The 26,481-nt window shown below is 45.6% G+C and overlaps 1 protein-coding gene across 1 annotated transcript in view; it reads left to right on the top strand.

Annotated features, from left to right (window-relative positions):
* Nucleotides 1–23,344: 23,344 nt before the first annotated feature.
* LOC309558536 (uncharacterized protein) overlaps nucleotides 23,345–26,481 on the top strand; it is a gene marked incomplete at both ends in the record, with an annotated part of 403,568 nt that continues 400,431 nt past the window's right edge. The window contains 3 exon segments of the mRNA XM_082261615.1: nucleotides 23,345–23,425; nucleotides 23,429–23,471; nucleotides 23,474–23,542. Coding sequence (XP_082117741.1) covers nucleotides 23,345–23,425; nucleotides 23,429–23,471; nucleotides 23,474–23,542 — 193 coding nt within the window.

A 26,481-nucleotide genomic window follows, 5' to 3' on the forward strand; every position in this document is an offset into this window, starting at 1 on the left:
ATAAAGTTAACCCCTTCCCTGCCAGTGTCATTTTTACAGTAACAGTGCATATGTAGCACTGATTACTGTAGTAATGTCAATGGTACCCCCAAAAGTGTCAAAAAAATGTCAGTTAGGGGTCTGATCTGTCCGTCGCAATGTCGCAGTCCCGCAAAAAAAAAAAAAAAAAAAAAAAAAAAAAAAAAAAAAATCGCAGATCGCCGCCATTACTCGTTAAAAAAAAAAAAAAAAAACACCAAAAATGACAAAAATCTTTCCCTTAGTTAGTAAACGCAATAACTTTTGCGCAAACCAATCAAAATACGCTTATTGTGATTTTTTTTTACCAAACATATGTAGCAGAAAACAAATTGGCCAAAAATGTTGCAAAATTTTGATTTTTACATTTTTTTTGGGGGGGGGGGGGGGGAAATTTCATATAAAAAAGATGTGAAAAATATTGTTATTTTTTCAAAATTTTCGCTCTTTTTTTGTTTATAGCGCAAAAAGTAAAAATCGCACAGATGATCAAATACCACCAAAAGAAAGCTCTGTTTGTGGGAAAAAAGGGACATAAATTTTCATTTATGTGCAGCGTTGCACGACCGCGCAATTGTCCATTAAACTCGCGCAGTGCCGAATCGCAAAATAGGCCCTGGTCAGGAAGGGGGTAAAATCTTCCGGGGCTTAAGTGGTTAAATCTTCCGGTCCAGAAGTGGTTAAGCACTTCATGGTTAGACAGCTCTGGGTACACACATTCAAAAACCCGAGAGGAATACACACCTTATATCCCAGCAGCAGTCTTGCAAAACGCATTCCACACACTACATAGCGCGGGGATCAGGGCCGGACTGACCATAGGGCAGACCGGGCATATGCCCGGTGGGCCGAGGCCTCCGCTCCGGGCGCATGAAGTGCAGTCACAGACACACAGTGTAACTATGTCTGGACTGTGTACCGATAATGGCGGTTGCCGCTGCTGGCCTCTCCGCGGCCGATTCCGCGGAGACTGAAGGCCGTCCGCTGCTGTCCCCGACTCCCCGCCACTCACTCCTAAGCACTGGGCTCAGCTGGCAGCCTTGCTGATGCTGAACTGAGCCCAGCGCCGCTCACTGCGGCCGGCTCCGCAGCAGCATCCCCGGCGCTCAGGAGGGGTGGACTGGCGTCAGGTGATTGAAGGCTGAAGGGGGTGGAGCTAGAGGCCGGGGACCCCCTGCTTGTTGTCGGCAAGAAGCGGGAAGGAAGTCGCCGGCACCGCACCGCACCGCAGACAGCCAGACACTGACAGAGGGAGAGACAAGAACACCGGCTGCTGCAACAAGGTAAGGAAAGGAAACAACACACCGTGTGTCACCGCTGGGATTTGTGGTTCTGGGCTGGCCTCCACCGGCAGAGCAGTGTTCTGGTCAGACTGCTCTGGAACTGACTGTCACTGCTAGAAAACATGTGCCATCATGCCATGCCAGTTTGCTTGTTGCATGTGATGTGACAGCCAGGTGCACATTTTCAAGTTGAAAATGTGCACCTGGCTGTCATATCACATGTAACAAGCATACTGGCATGCCGCATGGCACATGTTTTCTAGCAGCAGTGAGTCACTGCTGCTAGAAAACATGTGTCGTGCGGCATGCCAGTTTGCTTGTTGCATGTGATGTGACAGCCTGCCTCATCCCATCTCTCCCACCGCCATCACTCTGCCTCATCCCATCCAATCTCTCCCACCGCCATCGCTCTGCCTGATCCCATCTCTCCCACCGCCATCGCTCTGTCTGATCCCATCTCTCCCACCTCCATCCCTCTTCCTGATCCCATCTCTCCCACCACCATACCTCTGCCTGATCCCATCTCTCCCACCTCTATCCCTCTGCCTGATCCCATCTCTCCCACCTCCATCCCTCAGCCTGATCCCATCTCTCCCACCTCCATCCCTCTGCCTGATCCCATCTCTCCCACCTCCATCCCTCTGCCTGATCCCATTTCTCCCACCGCCATACCTCTGCCTGATCCCATCTCTCCCACCACCATACCTCTGCCTGATCCCATCTCTCCCACCGCCATACCTCTGCCTGATCCCATCTCTCCCACCACCATACCTCTGCCTGATCCCATCTCTCCCACCGCCATACCTCTGCCTGATCCCATCTCTCCCACCGCCATCGCTCTGCCTGATCCCATCTCTCCCACCGCCATACCTCTGCCTGATCCCATCTCTCCCACCGCCATCGCTCTGCCTGATCCCATCTCTCCCACCGACATCGCTCTGCCTGATCCCATCTCTCCCACCGCCATCGCTCTGCCTGATCCCATCTCTCCCACCGCCATCGCTCTGTCTGATCCCATCTCTCCCACCGACATCGCTCTGCCTGATCCCATCTCTCCCACCGCCATCGCTCTGTCTGATCCCATCTCTCCCACCTCCATCCCTCAGCCTGATCCCATCTCTCCCACCTCCATCCCTCTGCCTGATCCCATCTCTCCCACCTCCATCCCTCTGCCTGATCCCATTTCTCCCACCGCCATACCTCTGCCTGATCCCATCTCTTCCACCGCCATACCTCTGCCTGATCTCTCCCCCCCTCCCATGAGGCAGTGGTGATGGGGGGGATAGGGATGACATCAGTAGTGGTGGTGGTGGGGATAGGGATGACATCGGTGGCAGTGGACATTGTCATTCCTATCCCCACCACCACTGACACTGATGTTATTCCTATCCTTACCACCACTGCCACTGATGTCACCCCTATCCTCAACACCTCCACTAATGTTATCCCTATCCCCACCACTGATGTTATCGCTATCCCCACCACCACCGCCACTGATGTCATCCCAATCCCCACTACCACTGATGTCATTCCTATTCCCACTGCCACTGATGTAACCCCTATCCCCACCACCACTGCCACTGATGTAACCCCTATCCCCACCACCACTGCCACTGATGTAACCCCTATCCCCACCACCACTGCCACTGATGTCACCCCTATCCCCACCACCACTGATGTCACCCCTATCCCCACCACCACTGATGTCACCCCTATCCCCACCACCACTGCCACTGATGTCACCCCTATCCCCACCACCACTGATGTCACCCCTATCCCCACCACCACTGCCACTGATGTCACCCCTATCCCCCACCACCACTGATGTCACCCCTATCCCCCACCACCACTGCCACTGATGTCATCCCAATCCCCACTGCCACTGATGTCACCCCTATCCCCCACCACCACTGATGTCACCCCTATCCCTACCACCACTGCCACTGATGCCATCCCAATTCCCACTGCCACTGATGTCATTCCTATTCCCACTGCTACTGATGTCATTCCTATCCCCACCACCACTGCTACCGATGTCATCCCTATCCCACCACCACTGCTACTGATGTCATCCCTATCCCACCACCACTGCTACTGATGTCATCCCTATCCCACCACTACTGATGTCATCCCTATCCCACCACTACTGATGTCATCCCTATCCCACCACCACCACTACTGATGTCATCCCTATCCCACCACCACCACTACTGATGTCATCCCTATCCCCACTACCACCACTGCTACGGATGTCACCCCTATCCCACCAATACCATAAGAAACTACATACACATTTTGGGGGCGCCTGTGAACAAAAACCTTGATTTTACTACAGGTGTAATATATGACCCTGCACACTGGAATGAGAGCAATAATTATAGGATCATTATTCATGGTTAACTTTGAACTGATGACATTTATGATTGCGGAGTGTATGTTAGGTTAACGACACCCCGCAATCAGTTTTCAAAACGCTGTGCGATTCGCAGAATCGGATCGCATGGATGTGCAGGCTAAATATAACTAAAAAAACATAGAGAAACCGGTAGTTGTTCATCATTGGTCATTTTGTTTAAAAAAAAAAAAAAATGGGCTGCTCAGCCTAAAATGCCCGGGCCTATTTTTTGTCCCAGTCCGGGCCTGGCGGGGATTACAATATTTTTAAATATTTTTTGCTGTACACACACTATCACACTTTCTTCCCTGCAGCCATGGACATTTTTGAATATAAAACTAAAAACTATAAATACACAAGAAATATTCACTCTCAACAGTGACAATGCAGATACAATTACCAACTCAAACAACATAAAAGCACATTGGATAAACAGGTTCACACCTGGTGGGAATATTGCAACATTAGAAGAATATATGAAGGAAAAATATAACCCCCAGGAGAGAAGGTCAAAACATCCAGAAGGAAGGCTGAGGAGAATCCAGAGGACAGACCTGAGGTAAATGCTGACTCCGCCCAGTGACAGGAGAGGATATAAGTAAAAGGTTACACTCATTGGCTGGATGTTTCCCGCCAAAAGATTTGTCACCAATCCAGTGCTCAGCAGCTGAGGTAAATCTTCTTAGCAACAGCAGGCAGCTTGTCACCTCAAACACAAAACAGAAAGAAGCAGCAAAGCAGCCATGGAGTAAGGTGACTAGATTTTTAAAATGAAAACCTGGGCATATAGTTAACTATTTTATAAGTATATTTTCTTCAAATTATATATGCAGTGTATGTGTTTATAGAATGATTGTAAGATATATATGTTATTTCTCACATTACATCCATGAGATAGAAAAAAATAAAAAAAGAAAGATACTGGTACCATAGGCAGAACAAATACTGAATAAACATTAAACTATTTAAAATTTTATTAAATATTTTTTTTTTTTTTATACTTGAGTATACTTTTAATAAACATTTATAAGAAAAAAAAAAATCGTATAAAATAAAGAAGATTGGACTAGAGACCTGTGGGTATAATAGGCTGCGGCCTTTTATTAAAATTAACATAAAATATGGAATATAAATAACCAAAACGATGAAACATTAACCACTTAAGCCCCAGGCCTATTTTTGACACTTTTTGTTTACAAGTTAAAATCTGTGTTTTTTGCTAGAAAATTACTTAGAACCCCCAAACATTATATATATATTTTAGCAAAGACTCTGGAGAATAAAATGGCGGCCATTGCAATATATTTTGTCACGCGGTATTTGCGCAGCGGTCTTTCAGCCCCGGTTCACACTTGTGCGAGTGCCGGGTTCGCATGTAATGTCGGAGCCCACTGCTCCTTCATTACATGTGATTGGCTGTGCGGTGCGAGTTTAGCCATACACTTTGTATGGCTAAATTCGCACCGCAGCCGCAGCAAACACGCACAGGGACCCTTTTTGGAAGCCGCATCAGGATCGGATCGCACAGCGGTTCACACTTGTGCGATCCGATCCTGTGCGAACTGCACGATCGCACTGCGATATGCGATCAAACTGGGGGTGTCGTTAAGATTACATTGACACCCCCAGCGTATCGCATATGGCAGTGTGAACTGCCGGGGGTGCGTGTGCGATGCGGGAACAGGCTGCGGATTCGCAGCCTTCCCGCACTCGCATAAGTGTGAACTGGGGCTTAAACGCAATTTTTTGGGAAAAATTACAAAAAATCACATTTCACTGCATTTAAAAAAAAACTAAACAGTAAAGTTAGCCCATTTTTTTTTTTTTTTTTTTGCATATTGTGAAAGATGATGTCACGCCGAGTAAATAGATACCCAACATGTTATAGTTTAACCACTTTACCACCGGAGGATTTTGCTGTCTTACGTCTGGGTCACTTTTTGCGATTCGGCACTGTGCAACTTTAACTGACAATTGCGCGGTCGTGCGACGCCGTACCCAAACAAAATTTATGTCCTTTTTTTCCCACAAACAGAGCTTTCTTTTGGTATTTGATGTGGTGGTGGTATTTGATCACCTGTGCAATTTTTTATTTTTGTGCTATAAACAAAAAAAGAGCGTTTATTTTGAAAAAATAACAATATTTTTAACATTTTTTTATATGAAATCCCCCCCCCCCCAAAAATGTAAAAATCTAATTTTTTTTAAAATATTTGGCCAATTTGTTTTCTGCTACCTATGTTTGGTAAAAAAAATCACAATAAGCGTATTTTGATTGGTTTGCGTAAAAATTATTGCGTTTACTAACTAAGGGAAAGATTTTTGTCATTTTTGGTGTTTTTTTTTTTAACGCGTAATGGCGGCGATCTGCGATTTTTTTTTTTGCGGGACTGCGACATTGCGGCAGGCAGATCGGACCCTTGACTGACATTTTTGACACTTTTGGGTGTACCAGTGACATTTCTATAGTAATCAGTGCTATAAATATGCACTGTTACTGTAAAAATGACACTGGCAGGGAAGGGGTTAATTTTATTGGAGAGGGAGGGGTTAATGTATGCCTGGTGCTTACTGACGTGTGTGGGGGGAGGTGACTGAGTGACACAGGGACAGATGCTGAACACTGCAATCTGTCACTCCTTGTCACTTAGGAGATCCGCCCGCTCTGTTTACACAGGCGGGCGGATCTCCAAACTGGATTCCCCGACGATCAGGGGAAGAGCAGCGCCGCCGCTCCTCGAGCCACTTTGCCGCAGTACGGTCAACGTGACCGGTCGGCAAGTGGTTAAAATTGCGCACACCCGTGGAATGATCAATGAAAATCTCCATAGGCGACGCTCACGCACTGGTGATCGCGGCGATACCTCACGTGTGTGGTTTGAACAGTGATTTCATTCGCAACTTCCATATATGTTTTCTTTTGTGCGTTTTTTTTTAATTGTAACACAGGTTTTAAAAAAAAAAAAAATCTGATCACTTTTATTGCTGTCACAAGCAATGTAAACATCCCTTGTGACAGCAATATGCAGTGACAGGTACTCTTTATGGAGGGATCGGGGGTCTAAAAGACACCAAACCCCACCACTGCACTTCCATGTATTCAAAACGCCAAAAACTTCATTTTTGAATACATTCACTTCTTGAAACTGCCGCCTTTAGCAGCCGAGTAACCCGGATGTGACGCCATGGACGCCGCCTCCGGGTTACGTCATCGGAGACCCGATCGAAGCCGAATCCGGCTTAGATCGGGACTCCATCCAGCTGGCGGACGTGCATTTATATGTATTGTATTTGTTTTTATGGGGGATCGGCCGATTTTTTAAATTACATATGACCTTTTAGAATGGAGCACATGTCTGATACATACACATACAATCATATGTGCCCATTTACCCTCCAATTTAGATTGATCAATTGTTTTTATCGTACACATATTTCTCGGTCTTTGTATGGCACACAATCAATCTCTTTCTCACCCATACAATCAATTTACACAAACATGTTTATATACCTGATTCTTTTAAATATATTTGAGAAACATTTAAAAATTAAACTATTTCATAGTCCATACACTTATATAAATGGGTTGTTCAGGTATCAATATATATATTCACTAATTTTGCTCATCTTGTTTTTTTATTCAGATTTTGTTTTTTTTACATATATAATTTAATGAATAATTTACAATCTTCATATATACACATTTTTTATATTTTGGATTACAATTATACATAGTTTATATACACATATTTGCTTTTCACATATTTTTGTGTCAGCATCACCCACTTTATAATTTCACTAGCACCATATAGATGTTCCTATGGGTTCATATGCATCACCTGCAATTAGGTTAATGGTTAACCCTTTATATGCATCACCTGTTTTTAATTAACCACTTTACCACCAGAGGATTTTGCTGTCTTACGTCTGGGCCACTTTTTGCGATTCGGCGATGTGCGACTTTAACTGACAATTGCGCGGTCGTGCGACGCCATACTCAAACGAAATTTACGTCCTTTTTTTCCCACAAACAGAGCTTTCTTTTGGTGGTATTTGATCACCTGTGCGATTTATACTTTCTGTGCTATAAACAAAAAAAAAAAACGTACATTTTGAAAAAATAACAATATTTTTCAAATTTTTTTTATATGAAATTCCCCCCCAAAAAAATGTAAAAATCTAATTTTGTTTTTAATTTTTGGACAATTTGTTTTCTGCTACCTATGTTTGGTAAAAAAATCACAATAAGCGTATTTTGATTGGTTTGCGCAAAAGTTATTGCGTTTACTAACTAAGGTAAATATTTCTGTAATTTTTGGTATTTTTTTTTAACGAGTAATGGCGGCGATCTGCGATTTTTTTTTTTTTTTTTTTTTTTTTTTTTTGCGGGACTGCGACATTGCGGCGGACAGATCGGACCCTTGACTGACCAGTGACATTACTGCAGTAATCAGTGCTATATATATGCACTGTTACTGTAAAAATGACACTGGCAGGGAAGGGGTTAATTTTATTGGAGAGGGAGGGGTTAATGTATACCTGGTGCTTACTGACGTGTGTGGGGGGAGGGGACTGTGTGACACAAGGACAGATCCAGGGTTCAGCTATGCTGAACCCTGCAATCTGACCCTGCCTGTCACTTAGGAGATCTGCCCGCTTGTGTTTACACAAGTGGGCAGATCTCCACACTAGATCCCCGACGATCGGGGAAGAGCGGCGGCGATCGCCGCCGCTCCTCCCCTGGCCCGACTCCCGCTGTGACTGAATACAGCGGGAGCGAGCCGAGAAAGGGGAGTAGGTCTACGTCGCCAGACGATAACAGACCACTTTGCCGCAGTAGTGCTTGAGTGAGCAGATGGCAAGTGGTTAATTGTTAATTGATTATTGGATTTTTGTGTGTGTATATATTGGGATGTTATGTCCATTTTTCCTTTGTAATGATTAAGCACACAGTGTAGTGTGTAAAACACGTCTACCTTGTCACTATTGTCACGTTGGGATGTCCAGTCAATAAATCTGGATTTTGACTTCATCTGGAGTGCCGCCAATTCTTTCTTTTTTATTCGTATATCCACGGAGGCGAGCCGGGTCGTGCATCGGTGGGTGCCATCAGGCTTTTACAACACCTTAAGCAGTGAGTTATTTTCTTTTGATGTCGTTAGCCTTGCACTGCTGTACCAATAAATATAGCCTTATCGATAATTTGCATTTTTATTCTCGTGGGTGATTGTGTAGGAAGGGCCCCAGTGCGCTGCATTGCCCGGGCCCTTTAATTCTCATAAGATGGCACTGACTACAGGAAAACTGCCAGTCACTTACACCACTCTGGGCATCAGTACAAAGTATAGAAGGACACTTCTTGATCTGATGTCACCCAGCTCCGCCCTACGCGTGTCGTCACAGTATCGTGTGACTTCTTCACGGCATCATGTGCACAGGGTTAAAGCAGAGTTCCACTCAAAAGTGGAATTTCCGTTTTAAGTGGTCCTGACCCCCTGACATGCCACATTTGGCATGTCATTTTTTTTGGCGGGGGGAGCGGGTACCTAGTTTTGACAGGTACCCGCTCCCACTTCTGCTCAGGCTGCCTAGGCGACTCGGGCGGAAGTTCTCCTATCCCCCTCCCTCCCGGCAATCTTCTGGGAACGTCACAGGTCCCAGAAGATTGCCTGGCCAATCACGACACACAGCGCGACTCGCGCATGCCCAGTGTGCACCCAGCTGTGAACCCGTAAGCTGTCACAGCCGGGTGCCCACAGTAGTGATGCGCCGCGGGGAGAAGACGGAGAGAACCGAGGCTCCCCCCGGCCGCATCGCTGGACCATGGGACAGGTGAGTACGTGTTTATTAAAAGTCAGCAGCTCCACTTTTTGTAGCTGCTGACTTTTAATAAACACAAAAGCCAGTGGAACTCCGCTTTAAGTGAGTTTATCATTAGGTCGACATCCGGAGGTAAGGGCAATAATTGTATGGTGGTGGAAATCATGGAAGAGGTGGATAATGATGTAATGGCACATTATTGTGGAAGACTTACAGGAGGTGTGCACATGGGAGAAAAATTTGCATATTGTTCACAAAAGGAGCCTGAAATATATGGTTCTGATTGCACATACAGGGAGTTTGATCTTACACATTACACATGCGCATAGGTTTGTGACATTGTGTAAGTACACGTTAGGATTTTTAGAGACTCATGCAGGGCCGGCCTTAGGTGTTCAGGCGCCCTGTGCGAGCTAATCCTGTGGCTCCGCCCCCCCCCTGCCCCCCCAGTGCCCTGCACATTTTCTTGCACTTCATTTGACTTTTCTTTTTTATGATCACTAACACATTAGCCCCCCTTACATTAGAGACCCCCCCATGGAGCCCCTCTCACATCAGAAACCCCCCACAGAGGCCCCCTGACATCAGAGACCCCCCACGGAGCCCCCCTTACATTAAAGACCCCCCCGACAGGGCCCCCTTACATCAGAGACCCCCCACAGAGCCCCCTTACATCAGAGACCTTCACAGAGGCCCCCCTTACATCATAGACCCCCCCCGACAGAGCCCCCTTACATCAGAGACCCCCACACAGAGCCCCCTTACATAAAAGACCCCCCATACAGTGCCCCCTTACATCAGAGACCCCCCACACAGAGCCCCCTTACATCAAAGACCCCCCACACAGCGCCCCCTTACATCAAAGACCCTCCACACAGCGTCCCCTTACATCAGAGCCCCCCAAACAGAGCCCCCTTACATCAAAGACCCCCCACACAGCGTCCCCTTACATCAGAGCCCCCCCAAACAGAGCCCCCTTACACCAAAGACCCCCCACACAGCGCCCCCTTACATCAGAGTCCCCCACACAGAGCCCCCTTACATCAAAGACCCCAAACACAGCGCCCCCTTACATCAGAGACCCCCCACGGAGCCCCCCTTACATCAGAAACCCCCCACAGAGGCCCCCCTTACATCAGAGGAGAAGGGCGGGAGGAGGAGGAGAAGGGGCAGGAGGAGGAGGAGCTGACAATCTCTCCTCTGGCGTCCCTGGAGAGGAGGGATCCGTCAGTGGCGGTGGATCGGAGGGCGGCTGAGCTGTGTGTGATACATAGCTCAGACTGCAGCTATAGAAGACACACACAGGCACAGCCGCACAGCGGGAGGTAAGTGGCGGCAGCAGCCTGTGTTAACCCTCTCCAGGCCGCGGTCGTCGCTTACCTCCCGCTGTGCGGCCTGATCATGTGCGAGCTGTGATGGCCGCACGGCGCCCCTGTTGCCCATGGCGCCCCGTGCGGCCGCACAGCTCGCACACCCCAAAAGCCGGCCCTGGACTCATGCACAAGGATTTATTTATCCCGGTACCCGATTTTCTCACCTTGAATTACCTGTGATAGATTTGCACTGCTATGACAGATTTTCTCATTGTTTTTATTCCTTGTTGTGTACTACTGTTATTATCCTATTATGTAATAAATATTATGTTTATATACTGCAACTCTACACCATTCATTTCTGCCCTAAAAGTCCCAACTAGGGGGTCTATTTTTTTTCTCTTGTATGCTCTTCTTTAGGGATGTCGCAGTTAGTCCATTGGACACTCATACTGTACATTGAGCTTTTTATTCCTTTTTTGTCAAGGATTGATTTTTATTGCCATATGCATTCTGGTAAAATTTAGATTTAATGCACGTGTGTTGGTGTTATTAAGCAGTGTGGCATTCTTATAAACACTTTGCCCATATAGTAGGTGGATGGTCATGTCTGCACAGATATTTGCTCATAAGGTGTATTGTGTAATGTTATTGTTTTTATTATTCTATGTGCTGTAAAAAAAAAAAGAAATAACTGTATGCATTAGCTGCACCTTATTTTATTGGTGTGGTCCCGGCATAGCTACAGTACAACAAACCCGTTCTGTAAATGTTAAGAATAATCTTGCTTATGAAGAATTGGTGCCTCAAGAAGTCACATGGACATTACATATCACATGGAATAATGTAATGTTTATCACATGGGCTCAGGAGATGCTGCCTCAGTAAATCATATAATGAAGAACAGCTTTGTCCACAGCAATGAAGAACATCTGTTGGTTCTCTTGGAGTTTCTGTATTCTAAATACTTTTTGCATGAAAAAAATAAAAGCCCTAAGTACAAAGAAACTAAATTCAAATTGGCCAAGCCAAGATTTTCTTGATACAAAATTATGGAAGGAAAATAATCTGGATTTTTAGGGCACCATATCAACCATACATAGTTAAATAGTAGATGAGGTTGAATAAAGACTATAGTCCATCCAGTTCAACCTGTGTAGGTGTGTGTGGACGCAATCATCTCACATACTCCTGAATGTTCTGATCCTTGAGATGTACGTCTAAAGGCCCGTACACACGTACCGATCGTCGTCATACAAACGTCGGCGGACGAAAGATCTGCCGATTGTACGCTTGTTAGTATGGTGCCTCCGACAGCTGTCTGCACACATTCTGCGGACAAGAGTCTTTCTTGCAAACATAAAAATTTTTGTATGCCGACACCAGAACGGACGATTGTTCGCCAGTCAGTACAGAAATCAGCCGACAGACCGCAGATTTGCAAGACTGGGCATGCTCAGAAAAGAAAAAACACAGGGAAAGTTAACCATTACATGACATCACTTCTGCAGTCAGCTGAAGTCGGCGGACAAAATTCTTGTGCTGTCTTTGCACTTTTCAACAGACATCGACATCCCGGGGAGAAAAGACGAACGTTTGTATGACGACGATCGGTACGTGTGTACGGGGCTTTAGGGCTCTTTCACATGGCCGCTCCACTTGTCTGCTAATCATCCTATTTTTTTGCGGATGATATGCGGACATAAGTCATATGTATAATGTATAATGTAAGTCAATGGCATTGCGGATGTCATCGGAATACCATCCGCTGACATCCGATTTTCTTCCTTTCGGTTCTGTTCCCTTTTTTTGGAACGGAACAGAACCCTATTTTTTCTCCGTGTAAAAAAACGGAAAGGAAGGAAAATCGGATGTCAGCGGTGTCATCCACTGACATCCGCAATGCCATAGACTTACATTATGTCCGCATATCATCCGCAAACGGATGGGATGATATGCGGACACACGGAGCGGATGACACAAGTGTCATCCGCTCCGTGAAAAAAAAAAAGTCCCGCAGCGTATAAGAACAGCGGAGCGGCCGTGTGAAAGAGCCCTAAGAGTCTTTTAAAAGTAGCCATACTCCCTGCAGTTACTACCATTTGTGGTAGAGAATTCCACAATCTTGTTGCCCTTACTGTAAAAAACCCCCTGCGCTGCCTAAGGTTAAATCTCTTCTACTCTAATCACATTATATGGCCACGTGTCCTCATGCATTCGATGCGACTGATCAGTTTTTTTTCTATGCTGAGATCATTGTCCCCTCTCAGGCATCTCCTTTCCAGGGAGAATAAATCAAGCGATTGTAAACGCTCTTCATAATTAAGATCCTCCAATCCCCTAATCCAGGCATGTCCAACCTGCGGCCCGAAGATCCGCAGGCAATGCGGCCCACTGCCCCCTGACAATTTTTTTTTTTGCTAGGGAGGAAGGAAGTCAGGTCGAGAGGTGGGAGGCGAGAATGTGCAGTGTTTCTGACTCCTACCACCATGACCACTTCAAATCACTGAATCACTGAAGTGGTAATGGTGGTTTATTATCTCTCAGAAGAAGTAAACTTCTGTATACTGATTCCATTTTATTTGAACATCCTCTAGTTGTGCTAAATTAGTGCGGGGGGCGTGGCGGCGTGGGAAGGGTGCGGCAATATTTTATTACTTATATACCTTAACTATAGTATATATTTTATATGCGGCCCGAGAAAATTTCTCCACACTCAATGTGGCCCAGAGAAGCCAAAAGGTTGGACACCCATGCCCTAATCACTTTAGTTGCTCTCCTCTGGACTCTCTCCAGCTCCAACACATCCCTCCTGAGGACTGGTGACCAGAACTGGACAGTATACTCCAGATGCAGTTGGACCAGAGTTTTATAAAGTGGTAGGATTATAGCTTTATCTCTGGAACACTGTATATCCCCTTCCTTATGCAAGCTAATATTCTGCCAGCTTTGGCAGCTGCAGCTTGACATTGCATGCTATTGCTAAGTCTATCTTCTACTAAGACTCCCAGATCTTTCTCCATTTTTGATTCCCCCATGTAAGATGTATTCTTGTAATAATCATTTTATTCATGTATCATAAAATACATCCGATCCTATATAAAATACCCAGATAAAAGAAAACCTCATGGGGTATGTTTGTACAATTATTATTATTACTATTATTAGTATTATTATAATACAGGATTTAGGTAGTGCCAACAGTTTACAGAGCACTTTACAACAAAAGGGCAGAAAGTACAATTACAATACAATACAGGAGGAATCAGAGGGTCCTACTCATTAGAGCTTACCCTCTAGAAGAGAGGGTCAAAAGATACAAAATGTAATAACTGTGGAGGATGAGCTGATGGAGAAAATAAATGTACAGTTGTTAAGTGCGGGCCCGGATAGGCTTCTCTGAAGAGATGAGTTTTCATGGATCATCTGAAACTGGACAGAGTAGGGGATAGTCAGACAGATTGGGGTAGAGAGTTCCTGAGGATGGGAGAGGCTCCTGGGAAGTCCTGGAAGCAAGCACTGGAGGAGGTGACAAGAGAGTTCAAGAGCAGGAGGTCTTGGGAGGAACGAAGAGAACGATTGGGTTGGTATTTTTTAGACCAGGTTAGTGATGTAGCTGGGGGCTGAATTGTGGATGGCTTTGTAAAATGTTAGTATCTTGAATTTAATTTGTTGGGTGAGTGGAAGCCAGTGGAGGGATTGTCAGAGAGGAGTTGGAGGCGCTGAGCTGTTTGTAAGCTGGATGGGATGAGCCTGGAAGAAGCATTCATGATGGACTGAAGGGGGAATAGCCCTTTCAAATGTTTAGCATTGCATTTATAGACCACCTCCTATCTTTTAACCACTTGCCGTCCACCCTATAGCTGAATGACGACTACAGCTCAGACAGCTAGTTCTGGGAGACCGTCATATGATTGCCTCCCATGACTGTGCCCGCCGTGGGGCGTGGGCAGTGCACTCTGTGATCACAGTGTCTGGATAACACTGCTAATCACAGATTGAGATAAAGAGCCAAATTGCGGCTCTTTACTATGTGATCAGCTGTGTCCAATCACAGCTGATCATCGATGTAAATAGAAGTCGGTTATCGGCGCTCCTTTCCCTATGCTGAGAGCCAGGGGAGGACTGGCAGCCTTGGGCCTGGGGGGCAAGTCCAGTCAAGTGGCCCATTGAACCACCGAGCTCACCATCTATGCCCACCTGGTTTATAACGGATATTGATGTTATAAAGCAAGACAAATATGATACAATGTGGTAACATAATTTAATGTTAATAGCAACAAAGGAGGTTTAACAAAAATAATGCATCAATGCAGCCTCACCAGTGCCCATCAGTCCAGCCTCATCAGTGCCCATTAATGCAGCCTCACCAGTGCCCATCAGTCCAGCCTCATCAGTGCCCATTAATGCAGCCTCACCTGTGCCCATCAAGGCATCCTGATCATTGCCCATCAATGCAACCTGACCAGTGCCCATCAATGCAACCTGACCAGTGCCCATCAATGCAGCCTGATCAGTGCCCATCAATGCAACCTGACCAGTGCCCATCAATTCAGCCTCACCAGTGTCCATCAATGCAGCCTCTCTAGTGCCCATAAATGCAGCCTCACCAGTGCAGCCTTATCAGTTCCCATCAATGCAGCCTGATCAGTACCCATCAATGCAGCCTCACCAGTGCCCATCAATGCAACCTGATCAGTGTCCATCAGCTCAGCCTCATCAGTGAAAGAAGATTATTGGTGAACCCAACAAAAACTGCGCAAAATGAATGTGATGTATAAATAAATAAACACTACTCATATCTATAAATGTGTTTAGGGTGAAATTGCTTCCACTCTGCGAGCTGCAAAATCAACGTGAATAACGTGACAAATGAAAAAGTGAAAAAATGTGGCGCTCAACAGTTTGATAAAACACAAAGTAAATTATTCCAATGTGCAAATGTTCGTGCAAAAAAACTGTTTCTAGTGTCCAAAAAAAAAAAAGGGTTAAGCAAACAGTCAATGATGGAAACACAGACTTGATAGGAGTGAATCTCAAAAAAGCCTCCACCTCCACACGATCACCCAGTGAAATGTATAGGTACCGCTTACCAAAACCACTGGACCCCTTAGTTATAGGGGGTCAAACATGCTTATTGATCCATATCAGATCCGACCTTGCACATCCCCCTCTCACACAGGCGAGATAGGAGCCGCCGCTCCACGCCTGCGTTCCTTAGACCCTTAGATTGGGAACGTGAGACCGTAAACTTCCGGGTCTAAGGAACGCAGGCGTGGAGCTGGGTCTCCTATCCACAGCAAACTGAAAATGATCCTTTGATGAGTAATACTGCACCATGAGAGCCTGTTTGTCATTTCTCTCCATCTATGACTTGGTTCTTTAATGCTCCATTGATTTGGCTACACACTGTCGCCTGTGTGAGAGGGGGATGTGCAAGGTCGGATCTGATGTGGATCAATAAGCGTGTTTGACCCCCTATAACTAAGGGGTCCAGTGGTTCTGGTAAGCGGTATCTATACATTTCACTGGGTGATCGTGTGGAGGTGGAGGCTTTTTTGAGATTCACTCCTATCAAGTCTGTGTTTCCATCATTGGCTGTTTGCTTAACCCTTTTTTTTTTTTGGACACTAGAAACTGTTTTTTTGCACGAACGTTTGCACATTGGAATAATTTATTTTGTGTTTTATCAAGCTGTTGAGAGCCACATTTTTTCACTTTTTCAGCCTCATCAGTGTCCACCAGTGCAGCCTCATCAGTTTCCATCCATGCAGCCTCATCAGTCCCCATCAACGCAGCACCACCAGTGTCCATCAGTGCAGCCTCATCAGTGCAGCCTGATCATTGCCCATCAATGCAGCCTCACCAGTGCATATAAGCTCAGTGCAGCTTGATCAGTGCCACCTATCAGTGTCCATCATTGCCACCTACTAGTGCTGCATATCAATCCAGCTTATTTATAGCTCCTGATCAGTGCTTACCATTGCCGCCACATTCTCTGCCCTGCTGACCCCGTCCTATGTCCCACTGACCCCCATCCTCTGCCCTCATGTCCCAGGGTCTGATAAGGAAGCCGCAGCCATTCATTGTGAACAGCTGTGGCTTCCTCATCAGACCCTGAGACAAGAACAGTATACTGTGGCTGGGGTGGGATACATTTAGATGGGGGTGCCCGATTTAAATCTTGCCTAGGGTAGCACAAAAATAAAATACACCACTGGACACTGATGCAGTAGTGACTAGTGGCAGTCATTAACCCCTTTGTGCTGCATTAGTTGTACCAGTGTCAGTGTTTATTAACCATTTCATGCTGCACAATACAGGGGTTAATTAACACTGACACTGGTGCCACTGTCACTAATGCAGCACAAAGGGGTTAATTAACTGTCACTGGTCACTAATGCATTAGTGGCCATTGGCAGTACATTAACCCCCTCCATGCTGCATTTTACAAACCGCATTGTAAATTAACTCCTCGCCTCAATGAGTTAATCACTTGAGCCATTTCACACATCTACAACACTGACATAACATTGCCTTATGTAAGGTGTATTATCAGCCTGAGCAGCCTCTGAAAACTCACTATTCCACAGGGCTTCACTGGGCTGGCTCCTCGCAGTTCCTTGCAGAAGCACTCTCCTCCGTCCTTTCTTCCCGCCTCCTGGCCTCTGGATGACATCACACTCGGCCGGGACTAGAAAGCATCTGTTGGGTGGAGATCACTCCGCCTGACAGGGAAATGACTGGACTCACCAGTCAAAAAGGCCACTCGCTCCGCACCGATTCCACCCCTGCAGACAGGCATGACACCCGCCAGCCACCGCTACATTATAGTATACTTGCAGAGTTGCAGCAGAGCAGTGATGCTCCGCAAGTATAACACAATGTAGCGGCGGCCGGCGGGTGTCATGCCTGTCTGCAGGGGTGGAATCGGTGCGGAGCGAGTGGCCTTTTTAGGAAGCATCAGAGCGGCCTGGAGGGCAATCGCCTCCCTGCCTCCCGGCCCAGTCCGCCTCTGCTGAGAGCATGAGGAGAGAAGAAGGGAGACGATAACCAAGTTCTCTAAAAGAGAAATCTACACTGATAATCAGTGCCCACCAGTGCTGCCAATCAGTTCTCATTAGTGCTGCCAATCAGTGCCCACCAGTGCCTCATCATCAGTGTCACCTATTAGTGCCACTTACCAGTGACCATCAGTGTTGCCTACCAGTGCCCATTAGTGCCACCTATCAGTGCCCATCAGTGCCACCTATCAGTGCAGCCTCATCAGTGCCTCCTCATCAGTGTCGCCTATTAGTGCCGCTTACCAGTGCCAATCAGTGTTGCCTACCATTAGTGCCACCAATCAGTGTCCATCAGTGCTACCTATCAGTGCAGCCTCATCAGTGCCCACCAGTACAACCTATCAGTGCCCATCAGTGCCCATTAGTGCAGCCTCATTAGTGCACATCAGTGAAGGAGAAAAATTACCTGTTTACAAAGAAATGACGAAAAAACTATTACCTGTTTAAAACAAAAATTTTCAACATTTTCGGTCTTTTTTTATTTATTTATTGAGCAAAAAATAAAAAACCCAGTTGTGTTTAAATACCACAAAAAAAAAGCTCTATTTGTGTGAAAAAAATTGATAAAACTTTTTGTTTGAGTACAGTTTTGCGTGACCGCACAATTGTCATTCAAAGTGTAACAGTGCTGAAAGCTGAAAATTGGCCTGGGCAAGAAGAGGTGAAAATGCACAGTAGGGTGAATAACCCCACTGGCAGGCACAATGGCAGCATTTTAAATGCTTGTTTAGACTTGCAGGTGTGTGTGTGGGGAGGGGGGGGGTTAAAAACATGCAGTTGGGAGCTGCATTTTTACCGCCACCTCTCAAGCTTTAAAGGCAGTGGATGGGGATGTGAACATGCCTTGCAACATGCTTTTCTTCACAGCAAAAATGATCCCCCCCCCCCATCGCATATAGTGGGCTGTACCACTGCTGACCCATTCAGGTAGTTGTGGTATGGTGGGGTGGCATTTAGAGGGTCAAATCCTCCTCACTGCCTGTCAAACACTTCTAAAAAGCACTACAACCATATATTTAAATTCAGAGATGCCACATGTCTAAACATAGCCTCAGTGTACTTGCAATTACATGCATTTACACGCGCTTAGAGTCTCTAATCTGCCCTTGGAGACACAGGCATACATCATCCCCCCCCCCCCCCCCCACCATCGTGGCCAGGCAGGCTGCTTGCTTGGATAAGGGTCTGGTATGGATATTGGGGGGGGGGGGGGGACCCAGGGGACCCACGCCATTTTTTTCATGTTTTTATATCTGTATTGCCGGGAGCCGACAATACATTACAGCCGCGAGCAAGTTTAAATGACATTTTTTCCTTTAGAAATGTCAGTATTGCTGCAACGGCTACATACATCGTACAAATGCGCCACTTTACAGGCACACTAAGGGGGGCCCCGGCACGATATTTAAAGGAATTTTTCATTTTTATTGTTTCACTTTAAGCATTATTAAAATCACTGCTCCTGTAAAAACGATCATTTAAAATATTTTTTTTGCATTGATACATGTCCTCCAGGGCAGTACCCAGGTCCCCATACACATTTTATGGCAATAACTTGCATATAAGCCTTTATAATAAGGTGAGTAGTGCAACACTGTTGGGGACTAACAAAGGGGGTAAACTGCCACATATAGCTAGTCTCTCTTGAAGACAGCTGTGTGCTTAAAGCGGAGTTCCACCCTGAAATTTTTTTTTCACCGTCCGCAGGGAGGTGAGCGTCATCGATCCCAGGAGTCAATGCGCCTGCACCGGAGTCACTCGTCACTTCCGGTGCAGGCGCGTCATTCCCTGTTGAACAGCTTCTGGGCATGCCCAGAAGCTGTGCAGGAATGACGCGCCTGCACCGGAAGTGACGAGCAGGGCATTCTGGGATTCCGACGTCACCGAAGAGGACACCAAAGAGGACGCTCCGGGTTCAGCTGCTCACACTTGAGATGGCAGCGCTGGACAAGACATTTTCAAGGTAAGTATTTCTTCTAAAAGGTAAGTGAAACAGGGGACAGTTCAGAGGCTATCGTTGCTTAAATGCACAAGCCCTGACTGTCCCGGGGGTATCTTTATCTAAAAATAATTTCAGTCAGCCAGGTGGCCTGTTGAAGAGTCAGTTGAGTAGATTGATGTAGAGGTTCAGTTGCAACCAGGAGGGCTGGCAGGGCCTGAAGAGGTGGTGCTGGGATCAGTGATCACAAATGAAATGGAGGAGGGAGTTACAAGCTGTGTCACTGTAACATAAATGTAAAATTAGGGTAGTTGTGCCTTAGCGAGATATGAAGTGATCTGTAAAAATAGTATAATATGGTATTCCGTACTCAGTCGTACACATACGTCCTGTTATTATCATTTGAGAAGGACAGGGGCATTCTCTAGGATGGAGGTGACACCGGGATGCCAATTAGAGTCTCCCTTGCAAGTGAACAAAAGTTGTCACCTTCCTGAAGCCTCAAAGAGAGCTGCTGGTCATCTCGGTTGCGGGGATCCGCAGGGGGGCGACGATAGGCGCCAAACAGTCTGCAAGCTCTGATTGGCATCATCAGATTAAAGGAATGTGTTTTATCTCTCATAATAGGTAAAATATTAGTGGCAGAGAGATGAAAATAATTCCTTCTTATGGCTCACGTGTTGGGCTACAAATACATGTAAATCTGTAATTGTAGCGTGTGTGGACTCCTAGAGAAACGCACAAAACTGTTATATGGCGCCTGATTCGATCGTGACAGTCACTCCATCTGTACTACTGTTAAGGGACTGTGTGTTTCTGCCTGTAATGGGCTGTTCCTTAACTGACAAGTTCCTTCAGGAGTGTACCAGCAGAGCTGTGCTGTAACAAATTATGTGCAGGAAGTAAGAGGAGAAGAGACTGTATGTAAACGCACAGTAACTCACAAAATTGAGTACATATCTTAAATTTTTGTAAATATTTTATTATCACTTTTCATGTGACAACACTAAGGGCTCTTTCACACGGGCGATCCGATCAGATCCGCCTGTCAGTTTTTTAGGCGGATCTGATCGGATCCACCATGCAGCTCTATGGGGCAGCGGGTGTCAGCAGAGACACCTCCGCTGACACCCGCTGCCATCCGTATCCGATCCTGTCCGTGAAATCTGGACGGATGGAAACCCTATTTTTCCATCCGTTCAGTAATCGGATCGGATCTGATGAGAGCGGACAGGCGGTTCGCTCTCATCCGATCCCCCATAGAGGGCAGCGGGGGCTGAGACACCTCCCTCTCCGCTCTGCAAGCGGAGACGGAGCTGTCATCCTCCGGCTCAGCGGGGATCGCGGATCGATCCTCGCTGAGCAACACGGATCCGCCTACGGAGGCGGACCGTGTGAAAGAGCCCTAAAGAAATGACACTTTGCTACAATGTAAAGTAGTGAGTGTACAGCTTGTATAACAGTGTAAATTTACTGTCCCCTCAAAATAACTCCACACAGAGCCATTCATTTCTAAACCGCTGGAAACAAAAGTGAGTACACCCCTAAGTGAAAATGTCAAAATTGGGCCCAAGTGTCAATATTTTGTGTGGCCACCATTATTTTCCAGCACTGCCTTAACCCTCTTGGGCATGGAGTTCGCCAGAGCTTCACACCAGCAGGAGGAAGGAGGTCCTGATTCCTCTATATAGGTTTTTATATCACTAGAGGGGTCACTGCCAGGAGGAAGGAGGTCCTGATTTCTTTATATAGATCATTATTTTTCACTAGAGGGATCACATATGGGAGGAAGGAGGTCCTGATTTCTTTATATAGATCTTTAGTTATCATTAGAGAGATCACCAGCAGGAGGAATGAGGTCCTGATTCCTCTTTATAGATCAATATGTCACTAGAGGAATCACCAGCAGGAGGAAGGAGATCCTGATTCATCTATATGAATCTTTATATCACTAGAGGGGTCACCGGCAGGAGGAAGGAGGTCCTGATCCTTCTGTAAAGATCTTTATATCACTAGAGGGTTTACCAGCAGGAGGAAGGATGTCCTGATTCCTCTATATAGATCGTTATATCACTAGAGGGATCACCAGCAGGAGAAAGGAGGTCCTAATTCTTCTTTATAGATATTTATATCACTATTGGGATCAACAGCAGGAGGAAGAACGTCCTGTTTGTCTTATATAGATCGTCATATCAATAGAGGGGTTGCCGACAGGAGGAAGGTCCTGATTCCTCTATATAGATCTTTATATCACTGGAGGGATCACCAGCAGGAGGAAGTTGGTCATGATTGATTTTTCTATATGGATCTTTATATCCCTAGAGGGATCACCAGCAGAAGGAAGGAGGTCCTGATTACTCTATATGGATCTTTATATCACTAGAGGGATCACCAGCAGGAGGGAGGAGGTCCTGATTCCTCTATGTAGATCTTTATATTACTAGAGAGATGACTAGCAGGAGGAAGGAGGACCTGATTCTTCTATATAGCTCATTATATGACTAGAGGGATCACCAGCAGGAGGAAGGAGGTCCTCATTACTCTATATAGATCTTTAGTTATCACTAGTAGGGTAGCCAGCAGGATGAAGGAGGTCCTGATTCCTCTATAATATAGATCTTTAGTTATCACTAGAAGGGTCACCAGCAGGATGAAGGAGGTCCTGATTCCTCTATATAGATCTTTAGTTAGACCTTACATAGAATACTGTGCCCAGTTCTTGAGACCTAACTTACAAAAATATATTGATAAGAAGAATGGGTTTAGAGATGGGCAACAAAAATGGTGAAAGGTTTGGAGGATAAAACATATCAGGAGAGACTTCAGGAACTTAATATGCACAATCTGGAGGAAAGAAGGGAAAGGGGGGACATGATTGCAACCTTTGAATACATGAAGGGTGTGAAAAAGGTTCAGGAGGGCAGTATCTTCGACCAGAAGTCAAGATCAAGAACATGGGGGTCATGACTTCAAACTAGCAGAACGTAAGCTCAAAACTAGTATTAGAAAGCATTGTTTTACTGAAAGAGTAGTTGATATTTGGAATAGACTTCCTGTAGAGGTAGTGGGTCAGTCAACAGCAATTAAAGATCTAGGCCAGTGATGGTGAACCTTGGCACCCCAAATGTTTTGGAACTACATTTCCCATGATGCTCATGCACTCTGCAGTGTAGTTGAGCATATATATAAAAAAGAAAAAAAAAAACGGTGCAGACTTGATGGACCCTTTGTTCTTTTTTTGGCATCAATCTTCTTCAGTATCAACCTGGGTGTGTCAGAGACAGTGGTGCTATTGCTAATTACAGAGTCGTGGGCTCTGGGAACAGGGGACTTGAGAAAACAGTGAATCCTTCGGGGTAAACGCCTCACTATCACATGCCGATGTTGCAGAACTGCATCCAGGCGTTAGGATTTGTTTTACCTTCTGTCATGAAGGGGTTAAGGGGAAAACGTGACAAAATACTCCTCTCAGTAAGCCTGGTCCTGTGTGCACAGGCTGGTCTTTATTCATCATGGATATCTGTTATCCATGCTTCCTGCTCCTAGTGGATGTGAACAGCAGATGTCCTCCTCACCCCTCCTTCCTCTCATACTAATGTCTGCAAAATGAAAGTGAAAATAACACACACTCCTTGAACTTCGCACTACGCCCAAATCCCAGAAAATGTCCGCCGTTAAGGTGTTGTTCCTGATCCTTTTATGGCAGATGTGTAAGTAGAATCTTTATTACTAGAATAAGGAATCTTTATATAACGTGTTATCTATTGGTAGGGATCACTGAGCATGTTGTGTATTGCTGTCTTCTGTAGAGATTGCTGTGTTGGGCCTCCTCTATTCAAACAAATGCTAATTATCAGATTTCAATTGCTGGTTGGTAAATATCTATATAAATACAGATATATAATGGATAGATACTATGGGGGTCAGCGTCATGTGCATCGTATGGGATCATGTGTTGTAGAATATATACACGGAGTATGACGAGCCTGATTCATCTCATTTGCCCCGGGTTGTTAGTGATTGATGTAGTAACACTGTACTTGAAAACAGGTTTTCCCGCTTTCTATGTACTGCAGAGCTAGAAGGACATGACCTGCTGTTCAGGACATGCTGGGAGCTGTAGTCCCTCTGCAGTTTTTAGGAAGCAGTCCTGTGTTGTAAACTTTCCTAAAGTGCAACTGAGAGCTACTCCAACAGGCTTTGATTGTATTATCCAATCCACGTGCCATGCCATCAAAATAATCAGATTGGCAAACAATCAAATAGGCATAACTTCACGGCGTAATGTCAACCCAATTAAACATATTACTAAACCCAGGACTCAGCATTCACTATATATGATCTCCCACAGTACACGGAACATGGAAATTTAATTATTTTAATCAGGGCTTTTTTTCTCAGAGAATAGGTGCAGGAACCCCCCTCTTCTGATTCTTGTCTATGCCCCCCACCCACCTCCGAGCACCGTCCCTTGGTTTCACCCCCTACCCACCTCCTAGGGTCACCCCTTTTAGAGAATACAGAACCAAGTATCATTTTGTGGTGCTAAATAATTTGTATGGAATTTGTTATTGATAACAAGTATAGCAATAAAATAGATCCCCTGCAGCCAGCAACAATAGATCCCCACACAACAATGGACTCCAACCCAGCAAAAATAGATCCCCTGCAGCAACAATTATTATTATTATACAGGATTTATATAGCGCCAACAGTTTACGCAGCGCTTAACAAAATGAAGGCAGACATTACCGTTACACTACAATTTGGAACAAAAGGAATCAGAGGGCCCTGCTCGTTAGAGCTTACAATGGATTGCACCCCAGCAACAATAGACCCCACACAACAATAGACCCAACCCCAGCAACAATAGATCCCTCACAGAACAATAGACTCCGCGCACAGCAACAATGGATCCCATCCCAGCAACAATAGACCAAACACAACAATAGACCCCCACACAGCAACAATGGATCCCATCCCAGCAACAATAGACCACACACAACAATAGACCCCCACACAGCAACAATGGACCACCCACAACAATAGTCCCAACCCCAGCAACAATAGATCCCTCACAGAACAATAGAACCCCCCCGACCCCCACACACACACAGCAACAATGGATCCTACCCCAGCAACAATAGACCCCACACAACAATAGACTCTCACACAGCAGCAATGGACCACCCACAACAAAATACCACGCCCAGAAATAAATGATCCCCTCCAGCAACATTAAACCCCCCTCAGCAGCAACAACAGATCTCCCAATAGACCCTCCAGCAATAGGTCAATAGACCTTCTAGCAGCCAGAAACAATAGACCACTCCCTTAACTGTAGATCCCTACCAGCAACATAAGACCCCCAGCAACAATAGATCCCCTACCACCAACAATAGACTAACACAAAAACAGATCCCTACCAGTGACAATAGATCCCCCAGTAGCCAGCATCAATAGACAATCTCCAGCACATCCCACACCCCTGGAGGTGCTGGAACTGTGTTGCCCTACATTCCCACTGAAAAAAAAAAGCCCTTATTTTAGTATATTTAAACTGCTAAGTACCTTTTCTCATCAGCAGTATATAGCAGCCTTGTGACTTCTATCAGTGTCTGCTTAAAGCTTGTACTGTAGGAGGAGTTTTCATTCTCCTCTGACTGTCCTTTGAGGCTACAGCACCCTTGACCCTCTGTCTGGACAGTGTTGATTGGCCCTGTGCTGATCACATGCACTCTCCCAAGAAAAAAAAAAACTCTCTAGCAATACACACCAAACTAAGCATGTGCAGAGTGCCCCCAAGGCTCTGTTCTATCAGGAGATGGATTAGGGATAGTGGAAGAAGGGGAGGATCAGAGAAGACAAGATCAAACACACTTTTTACACATGCCCAGAATTAACCCCTTAGGTTCCACAGTGAGTATAACAAGCATGCTTTACTGCGATTACCCACTGTTGTGGGTTTAGTAACAGTTTAAATACGATTTGATCAAACTGAGTTAGGTGACCAGGCTACATCTCTGCTTTTTAAATCACCCAATTGGTCTTCTTCAGGGTCTGGAGTCAGCAGGGATGATGTGAAGGGAAGTTAATTTGACCCATCGCTTACTCCTGACATCTGTCATGTACTGGGATTGTATATTAACATGCCATGTGCTACCATGAGTAAAGAATTGGGAAAAAGATTCTAGTCGGCAGAAGGGACATACAGAGTCTGTTCCACCATAAAAACCGACCTGCTAACAACTTCCGAAAAATTAACTTACAGCGGAAGTCCGGCCAAAACCTAACTGAGCTAAAAGGGTAACTCCACTTTCATGGGAAAAAATAGCAAATAAAAAAAAATATATATATATATATATATATATATATGGCATATAAAATTGTGACACAAGGCATATTATAAATGATTGTTACCACCTTACAGGTTACACTGGGATGATGCCTCCTCCCTGCCTTCCCAGGCTCCTCCTTCCCACTGGTGCATCCCCGATCATCTGTGTGGTCTAAGAAACTGGAAAAAATTAGTATTTAGTGACTTCTGGTTTCGCCAAGATGTAAACCAACCATTACTGGCTCGGGAAAGCATCTGATCAAACTGATCTTGGTTTGATCTGATGCTTTTAAGGGCAGAGGAGAGATCTGG

This window comes from Pelophylax lessonae (genome assembly GCF_965119305.1).
Source record: "Pelophylax lessonae genome assembly, chromosome: 6".
Classification (NCBI taxonomy): domain Eukaryota; kingdom Metazoa; phylum Chordata; class Amphibia; order Anura; family Ranidae; genus Pelophylax; species Pelophylax lessonae.